Source organism: Eptesicus fuscus, chromosome 13 (genome assembly GCF_027574615.1).
Source record: "Eptesicus fuscus isolate TK198812 chromosome 13, DD_ASM_mEF_20220401, whole genome shotgun sequence".
NCBI classification, from domain to species: Eukaryota; Metazoa; Chordata; class Mammalia; order Chiroptera; family Vespertilionidae; genus Eptesicus; species Eptesicus fuscus.
The window spans coordinates 82,571,799-82,598,783 of NC_072485.1; the positions used below are offsets into that span (position 1 = coordinate 82,571,799).

Below are 26,985 nucleotides of genomic sequence, written 5' to 3' on the forward strand. Positions count from 1 at the left end.
CCCTTCCTGCCCTTCGCTCGGCTCAGGACGCACGGGGAGGGAGGAAGCGGCAACGCTGGTTGGAGCCAGAAGCCTGGCCTCTGAGGGCAGCCAGCCGGGCCAGCACGACCCCCCGCCCCCCACCCCACTCTCCACCTCTGTTCCTGTGTGACTGGTCCTGGGGCCCAGGGCCGGGGCCGGGGCCGGGGCGGAGGCTGGGGGCTCAGAGCAGAACGGAGCAGCTCATTCAAGGCGGGTTCAGGTCCCTTGGCCCCAGGGGCTCTGGGGCCCCACCTGTGCCGGCAGCCACGCAGTGCGCTTTGCGGTGCCGGTCGGTGCAGAGGTGGCAGGTCCTCCCAGGCCGTGAGCCCTGCGACGCCCACTCCCAGGAAAAACCACCTTTCCTCCCAAGTCCAGACGTGGGGAACCCACTGGCCCCAGCGTGCATGACATGCAACGGCAAGAGGGCAGCGCCGACTAAGGAACCGGTTCCGGGGAAGAAGAATCTGCTCCGGCCCCAGAGAGCTTGAGACCGTTTATTGAGCGTTCAGCCCCTGCCACCCTCCAGGAGCCCCGGGGCCGGGGCCCGGCTCAGGCCCACAAAGACCCCGACCCCCAGGACCAGGCCCACAGCCGCCAGCAGCAGGGCCACCCCGCGGAGAAGCCTCGGGTCCGAGTTCCCGGCGGAGCCTGTGAAGAGGGCGGGGCTGTCAGGGTGGCGGCCTCCCTCCAGGCCTGGTGGCCTCCGGGCGCTGCAGCCACCGCTGGGCCTTCTCTCTCTGCCCCACGGAGTGAGCGCCCCCCGCCCTTCCCACGGAGTGAGCGCCCCCCGCCCTTCCCACGGAGTGAGCGCCCCCCGCCCTTCCCACGGAGTGAGCGCCCCCCGCCCTTCCCACGGAGTGAGCGCCCCCCCGCCCTTCCCACGGAGTGAGCGCCCCCCCGCCCTTCCCACGGAGTGAGCGCCCCCCGCCCTTCCCACCGAGTGAGCGCCCCCCGCCCTTCCCACCGAGTGAGCGCCCCCCGCCCTTCCCACGGAGTGAGCGCCCCCCGCCCTTCCCACGGAGTGAGCGCCCCCCGCCCTTCCCACGGAGTGAGCGCCCCCCGCCCTTCCCATGGAGTGAGCACGAGTGAACGCCCCCCGCCCTTCCCACGGAGCGCCCCCCGCCCTTCCCACGGAGTGAGCGCCCCCCGCCCTTCCCACGGAGTGAGCGCCCCCCGCCCTTCCCACGGAGTGAGCGCCCCCCGCCCTTCCCACGGAGTGAGCGCCCCCCGCCCTTCCCACGGAGTGAGCGCCCCCCGCCCTTCCCACGGAGTGAGCGCCCCCCGCCCTTCCCACGGAGTGAGCGCCCCCCGCCCTTCCCATGGAGTGAGCACGAGTGAACGCCCCCCGCCCTTCCCACGGAGCGCCCCCCGCCCTTCCCACGGAGTGAGCGCCCCCCGCCCTTCCCACGGAGCGCCCCCCGCCCTTCCCACGGAGCGAGCGCCCCCCGCCCTTCCCACGGAGTGAGCGCCCCCCGCCCTTCCCACGGAGCGAGCGCCCCCCGCCCTTCCCACGGAGCGAGCGCCCCCCGCCCTTCCCACGGAGTGAGCGCCCCCCGCCCTTCCCACGGAGCGTCCTGCTTAGTTAACAGCCCTGGCGGCCAAGGCCGAGGGCCGCCCACAGGCCCGTACCTGCGGGCCCCGGCGCGGGCTCCTGCCTGTAGGAATCCACAAAGCCCACGGGCCCCGGAGAGCTGGCCACGTCCTGCGGCTCGGCCGTGTCCCCGAGGCCCGGCGCGGCCCGGCGCTGTCCTGCGGGGGAGGAGCGGCAGATCGGGCTGGTGTCCGGGCCCGAGTGGCCCAGAAGCCAGGACAGATGGATGCAAGAACACAGACACCCCGCCCCCACCCACCCCCACCCCAGACTCACGGGCAGTCCTGGAGCCGCAGGGAGCGGAGCAGGGCTCCAGCCCCGACGGGGAGCAGGCGGAGGCGCTGCAGAAGAAGTAGACCTGCGGGAGGAGAAAGGCCGAGGCGGGGCTGGCTCGGGCCCTGGAAGAAGCATCGAGGCGGGGACCCCGGGCCCAGGCGGGCGGGGGAGCATCTGGGCCCGCGGGCCAGGACGGAGACTGCGGCCGCTGCTGGCGGGGCACAGCGTGTGCGTGCTGCCCCCACCACCTCGTGTGGAACCCGTGCGTCTCCTTCCCGACGGCCCAGGTCCTGATGGGCAGGGACCCCTGCCCCAGCCCTCGGCCTGTCCCCCGCCCTCCTCCGGCTGCAGAGCCCCTGGGAGGCCGTCGTGCTCCCGAGCGACTAAGTGACAGAGGAGTTTTGAGAAGGTGCCCGAGGGCAGGGGGAGGACAGGCTGGCACGCTTATGAACAGAGTCCAGGGCGGCACCTGAAGGAGGAGAGGCCGGGCATAGTCGCATCCCGCAGCCAGGGCCTCAGTCCCCGGTCGTGACGGGAGAGGCTCACAGCTGAGAAGGACTCCACCGCCCGCAGGTGCCACCCGTGAAGTCTCCCTCCATGGGACACACGTGTGGCTGTTTAAGATGTAGAGGGCGCCCGGCAGCGGCTCAGGGGCTGAGCATCGACCTAGGAACCAGGAGGTCACGGTTCGATTCCCGGTCAGGGCCCAGGCCCAGGTTGTGGGCTCCATTCCCAGTGGGGGGCCTGCAGGAGGCAGCTGATGGATGGTTCTCTCTCATCATTGTGTTTCTATCTCTCTCCCCTCTCCCTGCCTCTCTGAGATCAATAGACATTTTTAAAAAATAAAATAGAGGTGTGTGTGAATATTGCTCAGTGAACAAAAGCTATACGACGGGGGGTGGCCGCTGTGCCATTTGCATGTCGTGTAGGAACCCTCAGGACACGCGCGTTCACCATGTCACCTTCCGGAGCAGCTGCTGGGCAGACAGACGCCCGGGGAGTAGGTCGGACACGCGGCAGCGTCAGGCGAGGCTGCTCTCGGCACGTGACGGGGCCCAGCCTCCGGGGGATGGTGTCCCGCCCCCGCCCCCCGCCCAGTTCACCGGTCACCTCGGCTGCCCCGAGGCCGGGCCTCCAGGACACCAGGTGAAGGGAGCGTCTGGGAGCCCGTTTCGGCACCAGCGGGCGCGGGGCGCGGGGCGCGGGCTTCTCACCGGCCCCCTGAGGGCGCTGCCGGAGCTGGCGTTCAGGAAGGCGAAGGTGGCCACGGTGAAGCGCTGGTGATGCGCCGGGAACGGCAGCGCGGCCCCGTCCAAGGCCACCAGGCGGGTCCTGTAGCTGTCGCCCTCGAACGGACACCTGGGAGGAGGAGGAGGAGGCCACCACTGAGGCGGGGGAGGCGGCGGGCGGGGGGAGCCTGGGGAGCCGGGGGAGCCAGCAGCCACCACCTCTCACCCGTCGGACAGGAGGGGCCACTGCGGCTGCTGGAAGGGGCTGGCGCCCGGGGCGGCCCAGCAGCGGTGCAGCACCAGGGCCAGGCGGGGGTCCGCCCTCTGCAGCAGCCGGACCTCCACGGGGACGGGCTCCAGCAGCCGCCGCACCAGCGGGTAGTCCCGCTCCCCGTAGTAGGAGCCGAAAGTCTCGTCTGCGGGCAGAGGGCGGTGAGCCTCGGCTGCAGCCCGCGGGGCGGAGGAGAAAGCGGGGCCGGGGACACGTACCCTTGGCGATCCGCAGCTCGAGCCGCAGGGGGCCAGGCTGGGCCACAGAGGCGGGCGCCGCGGGCGGGAAGACGGCCGCCCGGAGGGGCAGGAAGTCGCTGCCATTGAAGACGCAGCGAGCCTGCAGCCTGACGGGGGGCGAGAGGAGGGCCCGGGTCAGCGCCCCAGGTCCACGCCGTGGGCGCGACACACAGGGCCCCGGCGGGCGGGTGGGCACCTGGGGCGCTGGGGTGACGGGCACCCCGCCTCGCCTCTGCCCTCCTCGCCCTCCGGGGACAGCTCAGGCCGGGCTGCCCTCTCGGTGCGGGGCCGGCGGATGGAGGCTGGGCCCGGGGCTCAGGGCCGGCGGCACTCACCTCGTTCTGGCATTTGAAGCTCCCTCGTTGCCTGCCAGTCAAGCCTGGCGGGCAGACCTGGGTTTGAATCTTCTTAGCCATGGACTTAGCATGTATTAGCATGCACTTAGCATGCACTGGCCACGGGCCCCCAAGCAAACGGCTTAGCCTAAGCCTCAGTTTCCGAATTTGTAAAATGGCAGCAGCCCCTCCCCCGAGAGCTGGGGCAGGGGCAGGGGCAGGGAGGCGACAGGACGCCCGGTGTGGGTCTAGGGTCCCTTGCCAGCCGAGTGCCCTGCAGTCTTGACGGGGTCACACCCAGAGCCCTGAGGTGTCTGCAGGAGTCGCTGACCCCACCTGGCCGCCCCACTCAAACCCCGCCCCACTCAAACCCCGCCCCCCCCCTCCCGCCCCCGCTGCTGAGTCTACTGCTCCCTCCACTTGAGACAGGGCCCTGGGTGCGAGCCTGGGCTGCTCTGGGGGAGGGGGGGACCTGGAGGAGACACCCCGCAGGCGGTCGGGGCCTGGCACAAAGCAGGTGCTAACAGGCGTCCGTGCTCACGCCCTGACCTCAGGCCTCTGGTCCTGGAGCCCCCACGGCCCCTGCTGGGCTGCGGCTGCTCCCGGGGGGCCACGGAGCCCCCGGAGCCGGGCTGGACGGACCCTGGCCAGCTCCCTCCCTCCTCCACCCGCGGCCCGAAGCCTGACAGCTTGTCTCCCCCCCTTCGTCCTTAGGGGCTTTTTTTTTTAAAGCGAAGTCACCTGCCCCAGACCCACGGCAGCCGGTGGGGAGGAGACACCCGGGCGTTGGTCCGCTGGTGCCGGGCGCAGGGTGCCCCCAGCCATGGGTAACCGCTCGCTCTGGCAGGTAAGGGGGGCGCTGGTGCCTGGCGCAGAGGCAGGCGTGCCTAGCAGATCCCCCGGGGCCCCCACGGGCAGCCGGGGCACCCCCACGGGCAGCCGGGGCACCCCGGTTATGCCCCCGAGCCAGCGGGTCCTGGCGCCCCTTTCACTGGGGGTTCTCCCTCCGCTCCTCTACCCACCACCCCACGAGCCCGGCCCCAGGTCCCGCCGCCTCTGGGACTAACTCAGACAGGAGCGGCCACAGCCACAGGCTCGGCTTCTCCCTGGGGCGCAGGGGGACCCGCCGGCTTCGCTGGGGGTGCCCAGTCCCTGCGCTGGGTCCGGGAGGGGTCGAGGTGGGGCTCCGAGGGCCGGGCCGCAGGCAGATGCTCACAGCAGCCCGAGTGAGGGCCTCGAGGGGGGCTGGGCCGAGGTCACACGGCCGGCTGCAGGGTTTGAACCTGAACCCCGAGGGCCCCAATCCCGTTCTACGCTCACCCACGCGCCCTGCACCCCAGCCCACGTCCCGCCTTCGATGGGAGGCTCGCTCACCGGAAGCTGCCGTCCCGGGTGACGGCGCCCCGTGGGCCCACCTGGACATCCACGTCCGACACCAGCTGGTTCTCATAGATGAGCTGGTTGCCAGCCACCTGTGGGGAGACACCGGGGTGAGCGCGCGCGCACACACACACACCCCAGGCAGCCCGCCCGCCCCCCGCCCCCCGCCCCCGCGCCTGCCTGGACGGTGGTGCCGCAGTGGGTGAACGGGAAGCGGAAGACGATGAAGGACCCCGTCTCCTGGGCGGGGGGGCAGCGGGCGGGGGCGTAGGCCAGGCGGACGGTGGCCAGCGTGACCCTGTGCGCCAGGGCCGCCTCTCGGGACACCACCAGGACGAAGTGGCCGTCTCTGGAGCACTGGACCGTCGCTGGGACAAAGGCGGTCGGACTGGCCAGGGCCTCGGGGCCGAGGCGTGTCCGGCACGGACCGGGGCGGCTGCTGCCCAACGGGGCTGGCCGAGGAGCAAGGACCCGGGTTCTCCCCTCCACTGGGGCCGAGCCCGCCGAGCCAGCCTCCCCGACCCGGGTCCTCAGGCCTGAACCGTCGCCCCCCGTCTGAGAGGGAGATCCCCATCTCACTCCTCACCCACCCGGAGGCTCTAGATCTGAAGCTAGGGGAGCAGCTGGCCGGCGGGTTCAGGGGTGGAGTGTGGACCTCTGAACCAGGAGGTCAGGGTTCGATTCCCGGTCAGGGCACAGGCCCGGGCTGCGGGCTCCATCCCCAGTGGGGGGCGTGCAGGAGGCAGCCGGTCCATGATTCTCTCTCACCGTGGATGTTTCTCTCTCCCTTCCCTCTCTCTCTCCCTCCCCTTTTCTCTCTGAAGTCAGTTAAAAATAAAGATAATTTAACAAATAGAGGAGGGAGAGCTGTTAGTGCCAGCGGTTCCCGGGGCACCACGTGGCCCCTCGGCGGTCGGCCCTGCAGTCTCCGTGGGCCAGGCTCTCGGAGGAACGGGAGAGAAGGGCCTCCTACGGCTTCAGGGTTCAGAGGGTGGGACCCGGCTGGGCGTGGAACGTGGTACCTGTGTTGCCATAGTAACAGGGAACATCCCTGGTGTTGTCATAGCAGCAGCCAGCCTGCTGACAGGCTTCCTTTGAGCTTCCTCTCGCCAAGCAGGGGATGTGCCCCGAGTCCCCCCGGCACTGCTCCGGGCTCGGGCGGGTGCCTAGGGCTGGCGGCAGAGCGGGAGGACGTGAGGAGGAGCCAGGACAGCAGCTTGCAGGGAGGTGGAGGCCGTGGCTTCCTGAGCCCAGTGAAGGGCGGCCGGGCCCCCCACACACATAGGTCCAGGTGAGCACACAGGAGAGCCCTACGTACCAGTGTCCTCCGGCTTGTCAGCTCCCCAGGTCTCCACGGTGCCCCCCTGGGCGCCGGCCCACGTGGGGTGGGTGGGGCCCGACCCGAGGGCTGAGGAGGCAGGGGTTGGGGGGCTGACGCTGGGCTCTGCGGTGGGAGGGAGCTCGCGGGTGTGCGGGGTGGAGAGCGAGAAGCTGGCGGATGGGACCAGCCGGCCGTCCGGCGTCGTCCGGCCGTCCGGCGTCGTCCGGCCGTCCGGCGTTGTCCAGCCGTCCGGCGTCGTCCGGCCGTCTGGCGTCGTCCGGCCGGGGGCGGGTTTGGGACAGACCAGAGTGAGGTTCCGGGCCGCGTCCACACGGCCGTCGGGCAGCAGAGCTTCGACGAACACGCTCAGGTGGGAGCGCCCGGCCTGCAGGTGAGAAGGCACGTGGGAGCAGCTGGGGCCGCTCCGCAGCCAGGCTGATGGCCAGGACTCAGTCCCCCCTCGTGCACCAGCTCACCGAGTGATGGGGGTGCCATGCCTCCCTGGTCCCCGAGGGGCCTCCCAGCCTGACCCCGTGTGCGGCCCGCTGGCCCGGCCCAGGGGCTCCCCCCAGAGGGCCGGGAGGGCCCACCTTCGCCAGCACGTGGCAGCCTTTGTAGTCGGCGGAGAAGACGGCTTGCCCCTCGGGCTTGGCCGTAACCCAGTGGTAGCAGCTGGAGCAGTTGTTCACCTCAAATTGGTTCCCGAATTCATCTGCAGCGGGAGAGGGGGAGAGGCTGGGGGCCGGGGAGAGAGGCCGGGGGCCGGGGGGGAGAGGCCGGGGGCCGGGGGGGAGAGGCCGGGGGCCGGGGGGGGGAGAGGCCGGGGGCCGGGGCGGGAGAGGCCGGGGGCCGGGGAGGGAGAGGCCGGGGGCCGGGGAGGGAGAGGCCGGGGGCTGGGTGGGGGGGATGCTGGGGGGAGAGGCTGAAGGTGAAGCCAGAGTGGGTGCGGTCTACTGAGAAGACTCCCCGGTTCAGGATCAGGAGACCGGGTTCCAGCCTCAGCTTTGCTAGTCGCTTGCTGTGTGGCCTTGGGCAAGCCCCTTGGCCTCTCTGGTCTGAGTGTCCACCTCTGAGGGGACAGTGGCCTCCGCTGGCCTTAGGCCCTTTCAGGCTCGGGGTGCCCTGACAGCGCTCCGCAGCAGGTGGGGGCGAAAGTGGCGGAGAAATAAGCAGGGCCCGGCCCTGGGCTGCGTGTTGTGTCCGCTCTTCCCCGTCCTGGGCGGAGGCGGCTGAGGCCGGAGCGGGAGTGCGTGAGCCTCCCCAGCCTCCCCACGCCGGGCACCGGGGCTGCGCTGAGGGTTTGCAGGTTCGCAGCCACTTCACCTGGGCCACCTGCTCCGCGCCCACCGGCTGGTCAGCCCAGCACAGCCAGGGCACCTCGGGGGTGGGCATACCCACCCCCCCCCCGTTTTCAGGCCACGGGGCACATCTCTCCCATCAGACGGTGAGGCCCGGGCTGAGGGCCAGGGGGCTGCTTAAGGTCACAGCTTAGGAGCCAGAAAGCCGAAGCCCGGCCGCTCACAGAGGTGGAGGCTGATGGGAAACCCACCTCCCTCTTCTCCCGCTGGCCGCACCCGGCCTCCCGGAGCCACACCCGGCCTCCGAGAGAGCGGCCCCCGGCCTCGGAGAGCGGCCCCCGGCCTCCCGGAGCGGCCCCCGGCCTCCCGGAGCCACACCCGGCCTCCCAGAGCAGCCCCCGGCCTCCCGGAGCGGGGGGCAGCCCGCTGGGCCTCAGAGCCTGGCCCTGCCGCTCACTCACAGTGGCCAGGTGGCTCCGTGCACTGACCGACACGGAGACGCTGCCCGGGGGACCAGGAAACTGAGGCAGGGACCAGCCTTCCTCCCCCGCCTCCCTGTGTGGTGGGGATGGGGGTGCGGGGCAGGGGGCCCCTCCTCTTGCTGTCCCTGCGATAGGGAGAGGACCCCAGCCCCCCTGCAGCCAGGGCGTGGGGTCCCCGGGTCAGCTGGCACTCACCCATCACCTTGAAGCGGACGGTGCGGCCTCCCGGGGGGAGCACCAGCAGCTGCATGCCCTCGGCCCCACAGTCGTAGCTGTGCCGCAGGCCCGGGGCGCCAGGGGGGGCCGCCAGCAGCAGCAGCAGCGGCACCAACCCGCGGCCCCAGGCCATGGCCAAGGCCAAGGCTCCGGCCATCAGAGCCGCCATCAGCGCCGCGATCCCAGGGAACCCTCCCAGCGGAGGCCGCGCAGGCCGGGCCTTATATGGGGGCGGCGGCAAGTGGGCGCTCTCAAGGCAAAGGGGGCCCACCTGGGGGCCCGGCCGGCTCGGGCTGGTAGAACTCCTGCCCTGAGGGCCGGGGAGGTGCCTCCCAGCCGGGCCCTGTCAGCCAGAGCGGCTGGGCTCATGCGGCTCAGGTGGGTGAGCGGCTGGGGGGGGCGCTGAGGGCAGATGCGCTGCAGGTGGGCTGTGGGGCGGATCCATGGGGGAGCGGGGGGGCCCTGCAGGCTCACCCACTGCCCTCAGGTCCCCTCCCTGCCCAGCCAGACTCTCGGGGCCTCGGGCTGAGCTGCAGGGGGCGGCGGGCAGCAGCCGGGTTAGTTTACCCCCCATTCCTCAGGCCCCGGAACCAGCCCCCGTCACGGCCCTGCCCCACAAGCTCGCAGCCGCGGGATGGGCCAGACGGGCCGCAGGTGAGCAAGGAGCGCCTCGCAGCGCTCTCCTGGGAGCCGAGGCGACTCTGACCGTGGAAAAGCGAACGGGAATGAGGGACTCAGTGGCACCGCCTCCAGGCGGTCCTGGGGCAGGAGAGGGCCATCGGGGAAAGCTAGGCTCACAATGGACGGCCTCGGCGCCTTAGCCCAACCCCGCGCCATCCCGGTGCCAGGCCTCACCCCGCAGCCTGGCTGCGGGCGGCCGGGAACCCGGCGCCGGCCTCCGTGAGCTGTCCATCCGGCGCCGTCCTAAGAACCGGTCCGTTCAGAACAGCCCGGCGCCCGGCCACCTGCAGGCGGGGCACAGCCCAGGGCTCGCCGGGGGTCGCTCTTGACGGTCCTCCTCGGAGGATGTCACCCCCTGGCTTCCTGCCACACGGGGCCCGGGGCGGGCAGAGTCCCGCTCAGCGAGTGCCAGTGCTCGGGGTGCGGTGGGGCTGGTCCGCCCGGCCCCTGCAGGCGGCGAGGCCCACGCCTGCCTGAGCTTTGGTTTCCTGTGTGAACCGGGCTGATAATGCTCGCGTGGTGGCATATGTGGCGATGCAGTGATTTTCAACCTTTGTCATCGCGCGGCACACACCAAAAATATATTTTTGGCTGATCTGACAAAAAAACAAAAGGTATCATTTTGATTAACTCACACTGGGCAGCTGTTGTTGTGTTGGCTGTTGTCTTTTTATTTTACGATCTAAGGGAAAAGAGGCCGGAGCCCCTGACTGGAGAGTCAGGAATTGGCATGTTTTTAAAAATCCTTGTGGTTGGGGTGTCTGGTGCACCAAGAGGGGGGGGTCCAGGGTGTGTGGGGGAGGCAACCGGTCGATGTTCCTCTCACGTTGATGTTTCTCGCTCTCAGCCCCGACTCCAATCTAAAATAAATTTTTTAGCCAAAACCGGTTTGGCTCAGTGGATAGAGCGTCGGCCTGCGGACTGAAGGGTCCCAGGTTCGATTCCGGTCAAGGGCATGTACATTGGTTGCGGGCACATCCCCAGTGGGGGGTGTGCAGGAGGCAGCTGGTCGATGTCTCTCTCTCATCGATGTTTCTAGCTCTCTATCCCTCTCCCTTCCTCTCTGTAAGAAATCAATAAAATATATTTAAAAAAAGAAAAAATAAATAAATAAAATAAAATAAATTTTTTAAATGTTATGCCTTGCCCAGCCGTGGTGGCTCAGTGGTTGAGCATCGGCCTGTGAACCAGGAGGTAGAGTGGTTTGATCCCCGGTCAGGGCACAGGCCCGGGTTGTGGGCCCGATCCCCAGTGTGGGGCCTGCAGGAGGCATCTGATCAGTGATTCTCTCTCCTCATTGATGTTTCCATCTCTCACTCCCTCTCCCTTCCTCTCTGAAATCAATAAAAATATATTTGAAAAAAAGAATTTCAGACTCACTGCAAAGAATTCCCATATACCCTCCGCCCTGCTTCCTCCAGCTGGAGCTGCTGTTCTGACTCCTGCTCTCTGTCCACACACGCACTCCCGTGCCATTTGAGAGCTAGTCACAGCTGATTCCTCCCACCCCATAAGGACTCTAATGCCTATTTCTTAAAAACAAGCAACCACAGTCACAAGATAAAAATCAGGGGATCAGCACTGCTGTACTCAGTTGTGTAATCTGCAAACCTCACGCCCTCGGTTCGTCCACGGCGGGAACGAGGACTTTCATAGCCGGGAGGAAGGTGTGTTTTCGTGTTTCTGTTTCCTAGACCAGGGTCCCGTCCAAGGTCAGGGTCATGTCGCCTTGGCCGCCTCCCACCTGGGACGGCCCCTGTCACGCTCCCTCCGTCGCCCCCTGGACACCGCGGGGGCGTGCAGGCCGGGCGCGCTCGCGTTTCTCTGCGGCGTCCTCCTGGTGAGAGGCAGGCGGGGCCTTGGGCGGCCGGGACCGAACACCGACGGAAACGGGCTGGAACCGACACCGCCTCCTGAGTTCTGGACGTTGAGGCATGTCTCCGTGCGTCCAGGTTTCCTCTTCTTACCGGGACCCCCGTCGGGTCGGACGGGGTTCGAGCCCCCTCACGGCCTCGTATGAACTCCATCACCTCTTAACGCCTGTCTCCTCCAGGAGGGCCGGTCTGAAGCCGTGGCCTTAGGGCTTCAGCATGTGAATGGGGGGCCGGGGTGGGGTGGGGGCACTGTTCAGCCCTGGACAGGCGGGGCTGCCCGGGGGCGGGGTGTTGGCCCCAGCGCTTTCCACGGGGTGTCCTGCCGCCGCCGGGGGGTGGTGCCTTGGGTGAGGGGGGACCACCAGGCTTCTCCACGGGGGCCCCGTTTCTCCTGTGAACACAGGACTCGATGGGGGGCCGTGGCCACTGCTCCTCGCAGCGCGGTCATTCCTCCTGTGTGCGTCGCTCTCTCCTGGGACGAGGGCTTCCCCTGACCCCGATGGGCGTTTGTGGGGGGCAGGGGGTGGGCTTTGGGGGGCAGGGAGGCCGGTGGCCAGGAGCGTTGAGAGACCTGGATTCCACGCTGCTCACTGCTCAGGAGGGAAGGGCCCGCCCCCCCCCCCCCGTAAAGTGGGGGTGAGGGGGTCCCGGTGGGGGTGGGATTGGTAACACGTAGAAAGGTGTTACCTAACTGACCACGAACCTCGCCCGTGAGGAGAGCGTGGCCCCCGAGGCCCTGGAAAGGCAGAGGAAGACAAGGCCTTGGAGAAAAGGGGTGCCAAGCTGTCCCGGAGGGGGAGCCCCGAGCCCTGGGTGAGATTCCGCCTTTGTCCAAAGGCTCGTGGGCGCCAGCTCGTCAGCCTGGGAAGGTCCCAGCTCGTCCACTCACCCACCAGGGACCTCGGGGAAAGCACTTCCCTAGCTGGCGCCTCGATTCCCTCCCCTGTGCCATGTGTTCATCACCCCCCTAACTTGCAGGTGTGGGGGAGGGTGACATGTCAGCCCGTACAGCGCGGAGAACAGTCTGCAGCGAGCGAGCATTGGAACCCGACGGTGAAATGGGGCTAAGAATAAGGTCAACCTGCCCGGGGGGCGTGGCTCGGGGGCGGAGCGTCGACCTAGGAACCAGGAGGTCACGGTTCGATTCCCGGTCAGGGCACAGGCCCAGGTTGCAGGCTCGATCCCCAGTGCGGGGCGTGCAGGAGGCAGCCGATCCGTGATTCTCTCTCCTCATGGATGTTTCTCTCTCTCTCTCCTCCCTTCCTCTCTGAGAACAATAAAAATATACTTTGAAAAAAGACTAAGATCGCCGAAACCGGTTTGGCTCAGTGGATAGAGCGTCGGCCTGAGGACTGAAAGGTCTCAGGTTCGGTTCCGGTCAAGGGCATGTACCTTGGTTGCGGGCACGTCCCCAGTAGGGGGTGTGCAGGAGGCAGCTGGTCGATGTTTCTCTCTCATCGATGTTTCTGACTCTCTATCCCTCTCCCTTCCTCTCTGTAAAAAATCAATAAAATATATTTTTTAAAAAAGACTAAGATCAACCTAAGTGGATGCCATGAGATTGAAGTGCTCATTACGTGTTGATTCTCCGTCTGTCTCTCCTGCTAATAAAACCAGGGACAGGCCCAGGGGCAGAGTTCCCCACCCCAGCGGGTCCAGCAGCATCGCCGCCCTCCCCCAAACTCAATACAAATGCAAATGTCCAGGCTGCACCCAGGCCTGCTGGGCCCTCAGACACGTCGGGGTGCGCCCGGCAGGCGGCAGGCGGGGATGTGCTGGTCTGTACCTCGCAGGCCCTGCCTTCCTCTGGCCTCAGGTCCGAGGGCCCGCCTGCCCCCTGGGCCCCTGCAGCTCCGCTCAGCCTCAGCCCAGCCCGGCGGAGAGGACAGTCCGGCCGAGGACTGGGACCCTCAGCCTCTTCCCTCTCGGCTCCCGTGAGGAACGCCCCAGCACAGGCCCGTCACTCACGCTTCACGCGGGACCGCGGGCTCCGGCCTGGGGACTAAGCTCGCCGAGTCGAGCCCACGGGGGCGCACCCTTAGCCCGATGTGGGGGTGCTGAGTTCGCAACATGTTTTTGTTGGTGGTGGTTTTTTTAGAGAGTGGAAGGGAGGGGGGAGGGGGAGAGAGACATGGATGTGAGACACATCGACTGGGCCAGGGCGGGTGGTTGCTGCGGCTCCTGCCTCTGCCTCGGGCCAGCGAGCGCCCCGGCTCCAGCTCCCCTGCTCCGGCTCCTCCCAAGACCCTTCCGCTCAGAGGCTCTGCCCCAGCTCTGGGTCCGGAGCCCCGGGCAGAGGCGCATCCTGCCCTCCTGGCGTCCGTCCATCTGTCCGTCCTCCACGCGGAGACAGTGAGCTCCCGCTGGCTGCGGCGCGTGCTGGGGCGGCCGGTTCCCACGGTGGGAGCCCACAAAAATAAACACACGCTGTTCTTCAGAAAAGCCGGGCCTCAGTGTCAGTCACGTTCACCAGCTGTCCTGGGGGGGGGGGCGGCCAGAGGGGCCCACCAGCTGTCCTGGGGGGGCGGTCAGAGGGGCCCACCAGCTGTCCTGGGGGGGCGGCCAGAGGGCCCCACCAGCTGTCCTGGGGGGGGGCGGCCAGAGGGCCCCACCAGCTGTCCTGGGGGGGGCGGCCAGAGGGCCCCACCAGCTGTCCTGGGGGGGGACGGCCAGAGGGCCCCATCAGCTGTCCTGGGGGCAGACCAGAGGGCCCCACCAGCTGTCCTGGGGGGGGCGGCCAGAGGGCCCCACCAGCTGTCCTGGGGGGGGACGGCCAGAGGGCCCCACCAGCTGTCCTGGGGGGGGACGGCCAGAGGGCCCCATCAGCTGTCCTGGGGGCAGACCAGAGGGCCCCACCAGCTGTCCTGGGGGGGGGGGGGCGGCCAGAGGGGCCCCACCAGCTGTCCTGGGGGCAGACCAGAGGGCCCACCAGCTGTCCTGGGGGCAGACCAGAGGGCCCCACCAGCTGTCCTGGGGGGGCGGTCAGAGGGGCCCACCAGCTGTCCTGGGGGGGCGGTCAGAGGGGCCCACCAGCTGTCCTGGGGGGGCGGCCAGAGGGGCCCACCAGCTGTCCTGGGGGGGGGCGGCCAGAGGGGCCCACCAGCTGTCCTGGGGGGGGCGGTCAGAGGGGCCCACCAGCTGTCCTCGCGGGGGGGCGGTCAGAGGGGCCCACCAGCTGTCCTGGGGGGGCGGTCAGAGGGCCCACCAGCTGTCCTGGGGGGAGACCAGAGGGGCCCACCAGCTGTCCTGGGGGGGGCGGCCAGAGGGGCCCACCAGCTGTCCTGGGGGGGGGGGCGGCCAAGGGGCCCACCAGCTGTCCTGGGGGGCGGCCAGAGGGCCCCACCAGCTGTCCTGGGGGCAGACCAGAGGGCCCCACCAGCTGTCCTGGGGGGGCGGTCAGAGGGCCCCACCAGCTGTCCTGGGGGGGCGGCCAGAGGGCCCCACCAGCTGTCCTGGGGGGGACGGCCAGAGGGGCCCCATCAGCTGTCCTGGGGGCAGACCAGAGGGGCCCCACCAGCTGTCCTGGGGGGGACGGCCAGAGGGGCCGCCCAGCGATGAAGGACAGGAAACGGGTGGGAGGAGGCCAGGAGTGAGGGTCTGGCCACCAAAAGGGGTGCCACCGGGAGAGTTGAGGGAGGGACAGAGGGGCTCAGGCCAGAAGCACCTCCGCGGGGCAGGCCTGAGGCCGCAGGCGGCTCACCGCAGAGGGCCCTGGGGGGGAGGGTCCCGCAGGCGCGGGAGGGAGGACTCCCTGGCAGGTTCTCCGCGCGGAAGCGGGTTCTTTCTTTGTCCGAAGGGCAGTCTGCGCACCGACCCCGCACTCGGGGCAGGGGCTGCCGAGGGAGAGAGCACGCGTCGGGGCTGGGAAGGGAGTTGCCGAGGTCACCGGCCAGGGCGGGGCAGTGCCCGAGCCGTGCCGCAGGGGGTGCCCGGGGTCGGGGTCGGCAGGCGGGGGGTTGGGGGGTGGGGAGAGGCTGCAGGCAGGGTCTGTGGGAGGCAGAGCCCTCGGGGGCCGAGGACTGGGACCCTCAGCCTCTTCCCTCTCGGCTCCCGTGAGGAACGCCCCAGCACAGGCCCGTCACTCACGCTTCACGCGGGACCGCGGGCTCCGGCCTGGGGAAGCTCGCCGAGTGGAGTCCACGGGGCGCACCCTTAGCCCGATGTGGGGGTGCTGAGTTCGCAACATGTTTTTGCTGGTGGTGTTTTTTTTAGAGAGTGGAAGGGAGGGGGGGGGGAGAGAGAGAGACATCGATTGGCTGCCTCCCCCTCAGGCCCCCACTGGGGCCAGGGATCGAACTTGCAACACAGGTACGTGCCCTTGACCGGGAACGGAACCCACGACTCCTTGGTGCCCGGGCCAGGCTCTAACCACTGAGCCGCCAGCCAGGGCTCAGCCTGTGTCACTGTATCTCCAAGGTGCTGGGCACTGAAAGAAGGGTCCGTGGCCCCGAAGCTTCGTCAGCCACGGGAGTAAAGACTGAGGGCCATTCAATGCACACGTCCTGGTTCAGTCCTCGATCCTAGGGCGTTTTATTTTATTTTTTTTAATGGATCCTAGGGCATTCTAAATAAAAGCTATATTGTCCTCGCCCTACGCCTATACCCATTGTTCCTCCAGACGGGAAGTAAAGGGACTTGTATAAGCACCTACTGTGTGCCGGGCGCTTAGTGAGGGCACCTCTTGGCACAGCCTCGGAGGCAGACACCGTCACTCTGCTCACAAATGCCAAAAAGGGGCCCAGCAAGGGGCGCGGCTCACCGCGGGGCAGGGCTGCAGGGATGGGGTGGGCAGCCAGGCCCTGCGCTTCCCACTGTCCCGCCCGGCCTTCCTGGCCCCGGAGCCCGGGGCCCCTCCTGAGCCGGCACTGAGCCGCCGGCATCCGCACAGGAGCAGGGGCTCCGGGGGCGCCGGGCCGAGGGGGCTGCCGGGGGTGGCGGTGGACAGGACGTTCCTTCCTCCTGCACGTCCACACGCGGCCCCTCTCCAGGCGCCGCCCTGTGCCCAGCCGGGCAGCTCAGCGGGTTAGAGCTTCGCCCCGATACGCCAAGGTCTCGGGTTCGAGCTCCGGTCAGGGCACACACAAGGCGCAGCCGGTGGACGCATCAAGAAGTGGAGCAACAAGTCGACGTCTCTCTCTCAAATCGATCAATGAAAGCTGTTCAAGAAGCACCTGTCTCTGCACACGTGGGCTCAGTCCCGGGCACACACCTGTCTCCCACGTGCATGTGCCGGCTTCTGTCACGTCCCCTTTGTCAGGGACGGGGTGAGGGAGGGAGTCGGGGGGGGGGGGCTGCCAGCAGTCAGGTCCCTTCCCCGTCGAGCAGATGAACGTCCTTGAACACGTGTGACAACCCGCTCTCCGCTGTCCCCGACCCCACCCCTAAACACACACACACACACACACACACACACACACACACACTCAGGCTGAGAGGATTTCCTCCCTCAGCCTCACTCACCGCCACAGCGCTCGGCTGGCTGCCACCAGAACGGCCTGCCTGCAGGCTGCGACCCTGTGCGCCCTCCCCTGTGCCCAGGTAAGGAGGCAGAGGCCAGGCCGGGCCGCGGGGTGCCCTCTCTGGACCCACGAGAAGAGTTTCTCCGGGGGAGAGGCTGTTCCCTGCTCGGATGGCAGCGGGCGGGGTTTGCCAAAGACCGGAGGGGGACTGGTTTCTCCAGCGTTAACTGGAAGCTCAGCAGTCTTGGGGTAACAGACCCGAGTTCACCCGCCAGGATGTCGAGGAGTCGGGATGAGACCCAGGTCTCTGACCCCAAAGCTCGTGTTCTCGGCTCTACCCCTAAGGCAGGGCCGGCGCTGGGCTCCCTCCGAGGCCTGAGGCAGGGCTGACTGCACAGCCAGCGGGCCCATCTGGGTGCAACCGGGGGCAGAGGCCGGTGCTCTCTGAGCACCCCCAGGGGGCCTGGGCCCGCAGCTGCTGGGCGGCAGGGGATGCCACGGTGCAGAGGGGACGCCACGCTGCCCGCCGGGAGAGCCCGGCTCCGCACTGGCCCTGAGGGACGGTGGGCAAGCTGCTTCTCCGAACCTCAGTTCCTCTTCTGAGAAGTGGGCCCACACAGGTCACGGTGTGATTGCTCCACAAACTAACGCTTAGGAAGGGTGAGCTTTCACAGGGGGCACGGCCCACATACAGCTCCCCACCACCTCCTCATCCCAGCGCCAAGGGGCTCATCTGCCGGGAACATTCTAGATTGATCTCCCAGGACCTCACCCTGCAAAGGAATGTGGTCCCTGGCGAATGGGGTGGACATTCTCATCCTGGCCGACAGGGATTCCCCTGGGAAGAGAGATACCCTCCCCCCACTTCCTCCTCTTCTTCCTCATCTCTCACTCGGAGCCGAGGGAGAGGGAAGAAAATGGACTGAGCGCTAACCTGTTACTTCTCTGCTCGTCTGTATCGTCTGGGTGGCTTTGGGGCAAGTTAAACACTAGAGCCTCAGTTTTCTCATCTGCACAATGGGATGGAGAGAAGGAAGTACTGGCACCTTTCTCACAGTGCAGAAAGCAAGAGAGCGTCCGTGTAGGAAACCTACCAGAGTCCTGGCGTCCCCCCACCTGCCACCCGGCCCCGCCTCCTCCGCCCTCAGTCAGATGGTCAGGTTCTCTGTGAGGCTGTGGGCCGGAGGCTGGCTTCTGTGGCCGGAGGGCATGGCCCAGTGGATGAATGAGAGCAGGCGGGGTTTCCTGGGGCGGGCGGCCCCTGCGCTGCAGCTCCCACCGGGCAGGGGGGGTTCTACTGGAGGCCAGCAGGCAGTTCCTCCTGCTCAGCCCTCCCCACTCTTATCTTAGTTCCTCTTCAACCATCGGAGGAGGGCTGGCTCCTTTATTTACTGTCAACACACCCAACCAGCCGCCACTGTGGGAGCAAAGGGCCCCAAGGAGACTCTGCAGAGACAAGGTCAGAGGCTGCTGTGGGTGGGGGAGGGAGGACATCCCTTAAAGGCACAGGCTCCGTCCCATCCATCCCCCAGGCCCGCTGAACCTCCTGCCCTTGAGGGGACCCCTCAGCCACGCCTGTTCTCCCGGGGTCGGGGAAAAGGGGTCCTCCGGGCCCCACCTTGATCCCATGTCTCCATGTGAGCTCGGCCAGCTGCTTAATGATGACGACCACGCTGACATCCACGTGGGGTTGCCGCGTGCCGGTCCCGTGCCACATGCTTCTGTACATGAGCTCACGGACTCCCCCACCCACCCTCTGAGCGAGGCCACGTTGTGCCTGACATGCGTGTTGCACGGAGGGAGGGTGGATGGCTCGCCCGAGGCTGCACGGTCAGCAGTAGGGGAGCTGGGAAGTCATCGTCACTTCCGATTCCCAGGGGCCTCGTCAATCCCGTTCTGAGTCAGACCCCCGTCTCCTGGCCGGGGCCCCTGTTGCCCTGCCTGCCCACCTCCGTGCCTGCTTCTCTCCAGGGCAGCGCCCGGCATGTGGGCCAACGTCACGGCGAAGCCGCTCTGCCCGCTCCTGGAGCACATGACCCGCCTGCAGGGCCACGGCAACTCGAGCATCCGCTACATGGACCACGCGTCGGTGCTGCTGCACGGGCTGGCCGCGCTGCTGGGCCTGGCGGAGAACGGCCTGGTGCTCTTCCTGGTGGGCTGCCGCATGCGCCAGACCGTGGTCACCACCTGGGTGCTGCACCTGGCGCTGTCCGACCTGCTGGCCGCCGCCAGCCTGCCCTTCTTCACCTACTTCCTGGCCGTGGGCCACTCGTGGGAGCTGGGCACCACCTTCTGCAAGCTGCACTCCTCCGTCTTCTTCCTCAACATGTTCGCCAGCGGCTTCCTGCTCAGCGCCATCAGCCTGGACCGCTGCCTGCAGGCGCTGCGGCCCGTGTGGGCGCAGAACCACCGCACGGTGGCGGCGGCCCACAGGGTGTGCCTGGCGCTCTGGGCGCTGGCGGCGCTCAACACGGTGCCCTACTACGTGTTCCGGGACACCATCCCGCGGCGGGACGGGCGCGTCATGTGCTACTACAACCTGCTGCTCCTGAGCCCCGGGCCCGACCACGACGCCACGTGCCACTCGCGCCAGGTGGGCCTGGCCGTCAGCAAGTTCCTGCTGGCCTTCGTGGCGCCGCTGGCCATCATCTCCGCCAGCCACCTGGCCGTGAGCGCGCGGCTGCGCCACCGCGGCCGCCCGCGCTCCGGCCGCTTCGTGCGCCTGGTGGCGGCCGTGGTGGCGGCGTTCGCGCTGTGCTGGGGGCCCTACCACGTCTTCAGCCTCCTGGAGGCGCGCTCGCACGGCGACCTGGCGCTGCGGCCGCTCGTGTGGCGCGGGCTGCCCTTCGTCACCAGCCTGGCCTTCTTCAACAGCGTGGTCAACCCGCTGCTGTACGTGCTCACCTGCCCCGACATGCTGGGCAAGCTGCGGCGCTCCCTGCGCAGCGTCCTGGAGAGCGTGCTGGTGGAGGACGAGCTGGGCGCGGGCAGCCTCCGCCGCGCCTCCTCCTCCGCCGCCGCCGCCCCCGCCCTGCGCGCCTCCCGCGGGCCCCGGCCGGCGCACCTGCTGGGCTGGCTGCGCGGGGGCCGCGCGGCGCCGCCCGCCAAGGGCCGGGGGCCCCAGGAGGAGGAGGGCCCCCTGAACCGGGCGCTGAGCAACACCTCCGGCTAGAGGCGCGGCCGGCAGCGACCAGCGCGGGCACCCGGAAGGCAGCGCGTTAAAATGCAGGTCCCCAGGGCAGGCCCGGGAATCTGCATTTTAAAGTGCCCGCGTGACCCAGCGAAGCCTTTTCCGCAAGTTAAAGCCACCGCTCTCCGCCCTGTGCGCGCCGCCTGGGGGCCTCCGTGCATCTGCCAGCCGGGGGCGGGGCGCCGGGACCTGCATGGCTAACCCCCAGGGGCCACGTCCACCGGTGCCGCTGGGCCACCGACCACATGGGGTTAAGACCCAAGTCCTCAAACTGGGGCAGCGGGCGCCCTAAGGCACACAGGACGCATCTCCTTGGAGCTCAACTTTACCAGATTTGGGGGGGGGGGGGGGGGAGGAACGGGGTTTTTTTACAGAAACTAGTGATGTGGTTTTGGAGACGTGAGGAAGGTTGGGGAGCACCGTTCCAGTCTCAGCCAACGAATGGTGATCGAGCCGGACGCTGTGCCCACACTCGAGGTTAGCGACTGGCCCAGAGCAGGTCTGCCCGACCACTGAGCATCCCCCGCTCGGTCACTGCGGTGGTGAGCACAGCCCGCACCCCAGCTGCTGGAGACGGTGACTGGCCAGCACCGCGCAGTTTACAGGCGGAAGAGCAAAGGGGTGCCGTGGTCCCGGGTTCGGGAAGTGAGGGTAGCCACAGTGCAGTGGGCGTCTTCAGTCTCCGTGTTTCCATGGGGACAGCAGCTGCCGGGGTCACAGCCGTATTTCCCAGCTGATGTGACACCTCTGGGTGCCCGGTGTCCCATGGCACGCCGCGTGGCAATGCTGGTCACCCCAAGATCCTTGCAGCGCCCACCTCCGACCACACAGGCTCGTGTGCCGGGATAGCGGTCTCCCTCCGCCGCCTGCCGGACGCGAGGTGGACTGCGCCTTCGGCTCTGCACCGGGCCTGGCGCGGAGCTGGTGCCGGCGCGTTTGGGGGGCGGAGCGTTCGTGGAAGGGCCAGTGCTCCCGGGGCCACCCCGGCGGGGTCCCTGGAGTCGCGCAGGCAGGTGTGCTGCTCAGGACCAGGCAGGGCAGCCCACAGCGGGTGCCCGGCCAACTGCAGCCGCTGGACAGCTGAGGAAGACAGCCATGGGACCCTCGCCCAGGCCCTCCCCCTGTAGTCACAGCATCGCCGCTGCCGCGCAATCCACTCCACTCGTTAATGTCTCCTCCGTGGGAGTGAGAGCTCCGCGGGCAGCGTGTGCATTCCCTGGCACCTGCGCTCTGCCTGTATACAGCAGGTGCTCAATAAATACGCTTGTAGCCTGGACGGGCGTGAGTTCGGCACATCTTTGGGGCTTCTGTGGAGGTTGGTACAGGAGGGGGCTGGAGGGGAACCCTGCAACCTCCCATGTTCACCTTTCAGTGTTGGAAGTGGGTGGGGCTGGGCTCAGTGGGGTCAGTGGGTGCAGAGGTGCCCAGAGCAGCTTGGGGAGGGATGGGAGCTGGGCTCTCCCTGCCGGCCTCCTGGTCTGGGGGGCCGGGACCTCGAGACAGAACATGCACATGTGGGGAGTCAGGCACCAGCCCCCTCAGGAGGCAGAAGAGCGGGCTCTCCTGGGCTTGAAGGCACTTGGGGAAGGAGCGGGGGGCGGGGCTGATCCCCCGCCCAGCCCCTAACCTCTGCCAGGGCCCGGCTCCCTCTGGGCTGTCCCATCCGGCGCGGGGTCCCTCTCATGGAGGCAGAGTGGGCGTGCGGGCCCAGCAGAGGCAGTGAGGGGCGAGCTCGGCTCCAGGCCTCGGCTGTCCCACTCAGACCTGGGCGGGCGGCCGGGGCGGCGGCTGCAGCAGGGCCAGCGTGTCCCGCTTCTGGATGGAGCGCAGCTGCTTCTTCTTCGCCCGCTTGAGCTTGGCGGGGTTTCGGATCTGGGGGTGCAAGGGCAGAGCGGCGATGAGGCTGGAGCCTCCCCCTGCTCCCCAGGGAGAGGGAGGCCTGGGATGGCGGCAGGGGAGGGGCAGGAGGCAGGGACGGGCGCCACTCACCACTTGGACGACCTCGGCCTTGCGCTCGTTCTCCAGGCGGCGTTTCAGGTTCTCGGCGCGGCGCTGCTGCTTCTCCTGGGTACGTGGGAGGGGGAGGGGGAGGGGGCGTGGGTCCGGGTGAGGCAACCCCGGCTCAGGCCCCCGAGGGAGCGCTGGCCGTTCCCGGGGAGGAGGGCAGGGCCTCGCCTCCCGGGCCCCGGGGTGGGCGGGTGGAGGGCCCATGGCACCACCGTGGGGGAAGGTCCTGGCTCCGCCTGAGAAGTGGGCACCTGGGAGGCAGCTGAGGACAGAGGCTTGGGCGGGGCTGCGGGGACTCAGACACGGGGCTCCCCACGGGGAAACTCAGGCACATGTAGACAGAGGCCTCTGGGAGGAGGGGGGCGGTCCCCTCACCCCCACCCTCTGCCCAGAAGTCCAGGTGCCCAGGTGCGGGGCTGGGAAGGGTGGAGGCCACAGCAAAGAGGCTCTGGTTCGAATCCTGGCTCGGCTACTTCTTAAAGGGTGACCTTGGCCAAGGAGTTAACCTCTGCGCTTCACCCCATCTTTACAATGAGGACGCCCCCCTAAGCTTGTTCGGAGGAACGAGAGGAGGGGCCTGCGTTGCCCAGCCACTGGGAACGCCCAGATGGATGCAGAGGGAGACTGTCGGGGAACGGAAGCCCGTTTCCAGCTTTGCTGGGTGCCGTCCCTGCGGGGCCAGGGGGCGGGGCGTCCAGGCTGCTGCACGGCCCGGGGCCCGCTTGGCTTTGGGAACTGAGCGGGCAGGCGTGGCCTGGGCCCCGGTGAGAAATGAGAAGTGAGGCGGACTCTCAGGCAGGTCTGGGCGGACAGGGCACAGCGAGGAGGCCTCTTGCCCAAGACGGAGCCACCGCTAGGAAGTGAGATAAGGCCTCAGCGCAGGCGACAGCCGCTCCTTCTAAGGACCTCGGGCGCTGGGGCGACTGAAGCTGGGGACAGATGACCAACCGATGACCGACCGAGTGACGGGTCCTCACTTTCTCTGCGCGGCCCTGGGCTTCCCCGGACTGAAGGGGTGGGGCAGGACTGAAGGGGTGGGGCAGGACTGAAGGGGTGGGGCGTGAGCCTCTAACGGGCATGCTCGGGCCTGGGTCCAGTACGGGAGCTGGGAGCTAACTGGGGAAGAGTGGGCATCCACAGTGCGGTGCGGATGTGTGGCAGCCGCCGCGTGGAGAGCGACAGCAACAACCCGGGGGAAGGCTTCCCAATCTGTCGGCCTTTCCCCCTGAGCAGGGCCCGGCGCGTCTCCCTGAACGTCCTCCCACCGGTGGGCACGGGCTTCCTCCCGGCCTCCCCCTCCTCGGGCCGCAGAGCCCGGCTACGCTGGACCTCCCCCGCCTTCCCTGCCCTGTGGTCCCAGACTGCGCTGCTCCCGGCCAGGCTCCCCCTGGGCACCTGTGTGAGCCCCCCTGCCCCCCTTCCGGCAGACACCCCCCTTCCGGCAGACACCCCCCTCCCGGCAGACACCCCCCTTCCGGCAGACACCGGCTCCGCCTCACCTGCCGGCGCCGCTCCTTCTCCTCCTCCAGGTGCCGCGCGAAGTCCCTGGCCAGCTTCCGCTCCTGCCGCTCCTTCATCTTCCGCTGCCAGGAGGTGCGCAGGGGCTTGTCCTGCACCATCTGGGAGAACCTGGGGGGAGGGGACTCGTGGGGTCCTGCGCTGCACCCGGCTTCTCCTCCCAGCTCCGGCTCTTTCCTCCAACCCAGTCAGAACCACCTCCCACTGCCTGCGTCGCCCCGCAGGTCGGAGACCCGGGCAGGCAAGGGCTCCCCTCCGGCTGCCTGCCGTGTCTTAAGCCTCTGAGGTGGGGACTCCTGTTCTGTCCGTCTCACAGAGGAGTAAGCCCAGGCCCCCCGCCCCCCAGTTCCCGAATCTCTGCTTGTGACCCAGAGTCCAGGCACCAGCGTCCGCCGCGAAGCCCTGCCGCTTTCCCCAGCGCAGGCGGGCGGGCAGGAACGCGCTGGAGAGGGCTCCTCCCTCCTGGGGCGGCTGGAGGGCAAGTTCTCTGTCCGATCCGGAACCCCTCTCTCCGGGAGAAACGTGAGCGCGGGGCTCGAGGTGGACACAGGAGGAGAGGGATCACCTCTGGGCGAAGGCTCACGCAAGGTGCCAGGACACGCAGGTAGGGGCCCCGCCCCGGCGCCGTCCCCGGGAAGGTCAGTACAGCCCTTCTGGGCCATCTTCTCCCCGCCGTGCTCCCCGGGGTGCGGCACAGTCTGTACCCTCACCCACACCGGCCCACCTCCAGCTGGCGCTGCTCCCCACTGGGCCTGCCTCTGACCCCAGCATGCCCCCCACTGCTCCTTCGCCCCCACCAGGGCCCGCTGCCGACGGCCTGGCCTCCTGGGCAGCGCCGGGGCGCAGGGTGCCCTTCGTCCCACCCGGAGCGGCCGGCAGTGGGGACCTGGGCGCAGCCAGAGCAGCGCGCCCAGCAGAGTTCGGTCACGGCGGCCACGCTCTACGTTCACGCTGTTCAACCCGCTGTTCAACCCGGACGCCGGCACTCACACCGGCTGCCGAGCACCTGACAGGTGCTTGGTGTGACTGAGGAAGTGAATTTTCAACTTTAGCTTTAATCCATTTAAACGTGAACGGCCGCCCGTGGCGGTGGCCAAGGCCCGGGCAGCGCAGTCCCAGCCTCGCTCCGCCTGGAGATGGAAGAGGGCGGGCGGCTCCAGGCCTCAGTCAGCCCGGGTGCGGTGCGCAAGGCAGCTGGGCCGCGGGGGGCGCCTTCACGCGGTAAATGGAGACAGACCTGTTCCCCCCCGCAGGCGGGAGGGTCACTGAGACAGGGCCGCAGAATCCTCCGCACAGGGGTCTGCGCACAGTAGGTGCTCAGTACACACCCCCCTTCGGAGGAGGGCCGGGCCATCCCCGAGCCCGGTGCAGAAGGCGGCCTTCGGCGCCAGCAGGGACGGCGGGCTGCACCAGGCTCCCACAGCGACTGCTGCCCCCCACGCTGCTGCCCCCCACGCCCCCTCTGCTGCCCCCCACGCCCCCTCTGCCGACACCTGGAGCTCGTGCCGCCTGGTCTCCGGCTCACTGCCAGCCACTGGAGCCGCTTCCTCCAAGGCCCCAACATCACCTCCGGGACCTTCGGCCCTCATCCCCAGACCTGCCTGCGGCCTCTGACGGGGTTTTAACGCCAGAGCAACAGCCTCCTGACCGGTTTCTCTGCCTTCACCCCGACCGCCTGCGGTCTGCGCACCCCTGGTTTCTCTGCAGAGCCCCGTTTCCTCACATGCAACAGGAGGAGAATCCGGGCGTGCAAGATGAGGCTAAACCGGCTGCCTCCGGGGCGCACGTGCAGAGCAAACGCCGGGCGTGCTGGTCCCTGTTTGAAAGGCTCACCTCCCCCCCTCCCCCCCCCCCAGTGCTTAGCCCGTCCTATGTCCTGTGTCGGTAACACTGTCCCAGAGACAGGTAATGTAACAGACATCGGGGTGAACACAGACCTCATGCTTCCGCTCCCTCACTGGGGCGGGCAGGTAAACGAAGGCGGGCGCATGAACTCACACCTGAGGTCCCCGGGGACCCCGGAAAGCAGCATGGAAACCGAGCTGTCACCCTCTTGGGGTCCCAGGGCACCCACCCCCTGAGGATAACCACCGTCGGTGTGAGCTCTTTCCAACCGGAGGGCCCCGCCCCCCAGGCCCCGCCGGGCCCCGCCGCCCCCTCCCCACTTTACCTCTTCTTGGCGCGGTCCTTCCACACCCGCCCCGACTTGGGCTTTCCCTTCGGGATTAACGGAACCGCCACCTCCTCCTCCAGCTTCTTGGGCGCCGGGGCCCGGGGTGGAGACCCCTTTCGCTTCTTTGGCCAAAGGCCGTCTCTCACCGGCTCCCGGGCCGGAGGGGGCTGGCTCGGCAGCTGCGGGCCCCGGGCCGAGCCGGGTGGCGGGGGGGTCCGCTCCTGCGGCGGCGGCGAGGGCTCCGGGCCCGGCGCTGGCTGTCCGGGGTGAGGTTCTGGTGACCCAGGGCCCGGCGGCTGGTGTCGGGGGGACCGCCGGGCCAGCTCCTCCGCACTCGGGGCCAGCTCCGCGCCCGGTTCTCCTCGGCTCCGGAAGGCCTGCGGGGACGCCCCTCCTGGCTGGGGCTCACGTCGGGGGCGCTCAGGACTCGACGCCGGCTCCCTCCGGGGGGACCCCGGGCCTGGATCTTGCTGACCCTGGGGGGACCCCGGGCCCGGCTCCCTCCGGGGGGACCCCAGACTGGGCGATCCCGGGCGTGTCTCCGGCTGACGTCGGGGGGACTCCAGGCCGGGCGGCCGCACACGCCGAGGAGACGCGGGCTCCCTCGGTTCCTCCCGGTCCGACTCGAACTCCGCAAGCGCTCGTCTCGCCCGCAGAACCGCGGCGGGGCTCCCGGGAGGCTCGGCCTTCAGGCCGCCCAGCCGCCGGCTGCGCCTCCGCGGGGTGTCCATGGCCCGGCCCGGAAACCTCCCACCCCCGAGCGCACGTGCCGTCTCCGGGCGGCCGGCGCCGTCCTATGACGTCAGGAGCCGCCACGTTCGTGCTGGGCAGAAGCGTCCGTAGCCAGGGCGGCCATGTTGGTTTTGGGCGGCGGGGGGGGGGGCTGGGCGCATGCGCAGAGCGTGGTGGCGCCTCTCGCTGTGATGGAGCAGCTCGAGGTCGCCTGCGGTCTCCGAAGGGCAGGGAGTGCGCAGCAGGGCGGGCCGGGAGGCCCCTTTCCTGGAGGGAGGAGAACCGGGGAAGGATCCAGGGAACCGCAGGCCAGGCTGGGTGAAAACGTGGCCGCTGACCCCTCCTGGGCGGTTGGGTGGGGGTCCCACCCTCCCTGGGCCTCAGGTTTTCGTGTGTCGTGTGGGGGGTCTGGCCCTGGTTTAGTGCGTCTTCGGACCCCGTGGGAGCACTCCTCCCGCCCGAGTGACGGTGACACGGCAGGTCCTGGAGGCGGGAGATCTGAGTCTTTTTAAATTTTTTTAAAATATATTTTTATTGATTTCAGAGAGAAGGGAGAGGGAGAGAGAGAGAGAAACATCCATGATGGAAGAGAATCATGGATCGGCTGCCTCCTGCACACTCTCCACTGGGATGGAGCCCACAACCTGGGCATGTGCCCTGACCTGGAATGGAACCTGGGACCTTTCAGTTTG

At 68.5% G+C, this 26,985-nt stretch overlaps 3 protein-coding genes across 3 annotated transcripts; 1 reads left to right on the forward strand and 2 right to left on the reverse strand.

Moving 5' to 3' along the window:
- Nucleotides 1-526: 526 nt before the first annotated feature.
- On the reverse strand, nucleotides 527-8,828 carry ZP1 (zona pellucida glycoprotein 1). Its single transcript, XM_054725726.1, has 12 exons — nucleotides 8,639-8,828; nucleotides 7,254-7,375; nucleotides 6,661-7,048; nucleotides 6,365-6,514; nucleotides 5,523-5,710; nucleotides 5,337-5,434; nucleotides 3,607-3,734; nucleotides 3,344-3,533; nucleotides 3,103-3,247; nucleotides 1,889-1,970; nucleotides 1,651-1,770; nucleotides 527-669 (listed from the first exon to the last, which is right to left on the reverse strand). The coding sequence occupies exons 1-12, from the start codon at nucleotides 8,826-8,828 to the stop codon at nucleotides 527-529; spliced, it is 1,944 nt and encodes a 647-aa protein (XP_054581701.1).
- Nucleotides 8,829-18,624: 9,796 nt separating this feature from the next.
- On the forward strand, nucleotides 18,625-19,866 carry PTGDR2 (prostaglandin D2 receptor 2). The gene has a single exon (XM_028136517.2). The coding sequence runs from the start codon at nucleotides 18,658-18,660 to the stop codon at nucleotides 19,843-19,845; it is 1,188 nt and encodes a 395-aa protein (XP_027992318.2). The 5' UTR covers nucleotides 18,625-18,657; the 3' UTR covers nucleotides 19,846-19,866.
- Nucleotides 19,867-21,145: 1,279 nt separating this feature from the next.
- Nucleotides 21,146-26,344, reverse strand: CCDC86 (coiled-coil domain containing 86). The gene is made up of 4 exons (XM_008159588.3): nucleotides 25,559-26,344; nucleotides 23,370-23,499; nucleotides 21,853-21,927; nucleotides 21,146-21,735 (listed from the first exon to the last, which is right to left on the reverse strand). Exons 1-4 carry the CDS (start codon nucleotides 26,290-26,292, stop codon nucleotides 21,622-21,624), a joined length of 1,053 nt encoding a protein of 350 aa, XP_008157810.2. The 5' UTR covers nucleotides 26,293-26,344; the 3' UTR covers nucleotides 21,146-21,621.
- Nucleotides 26,345-26,985: the final 641 nt, after the last annotated feature.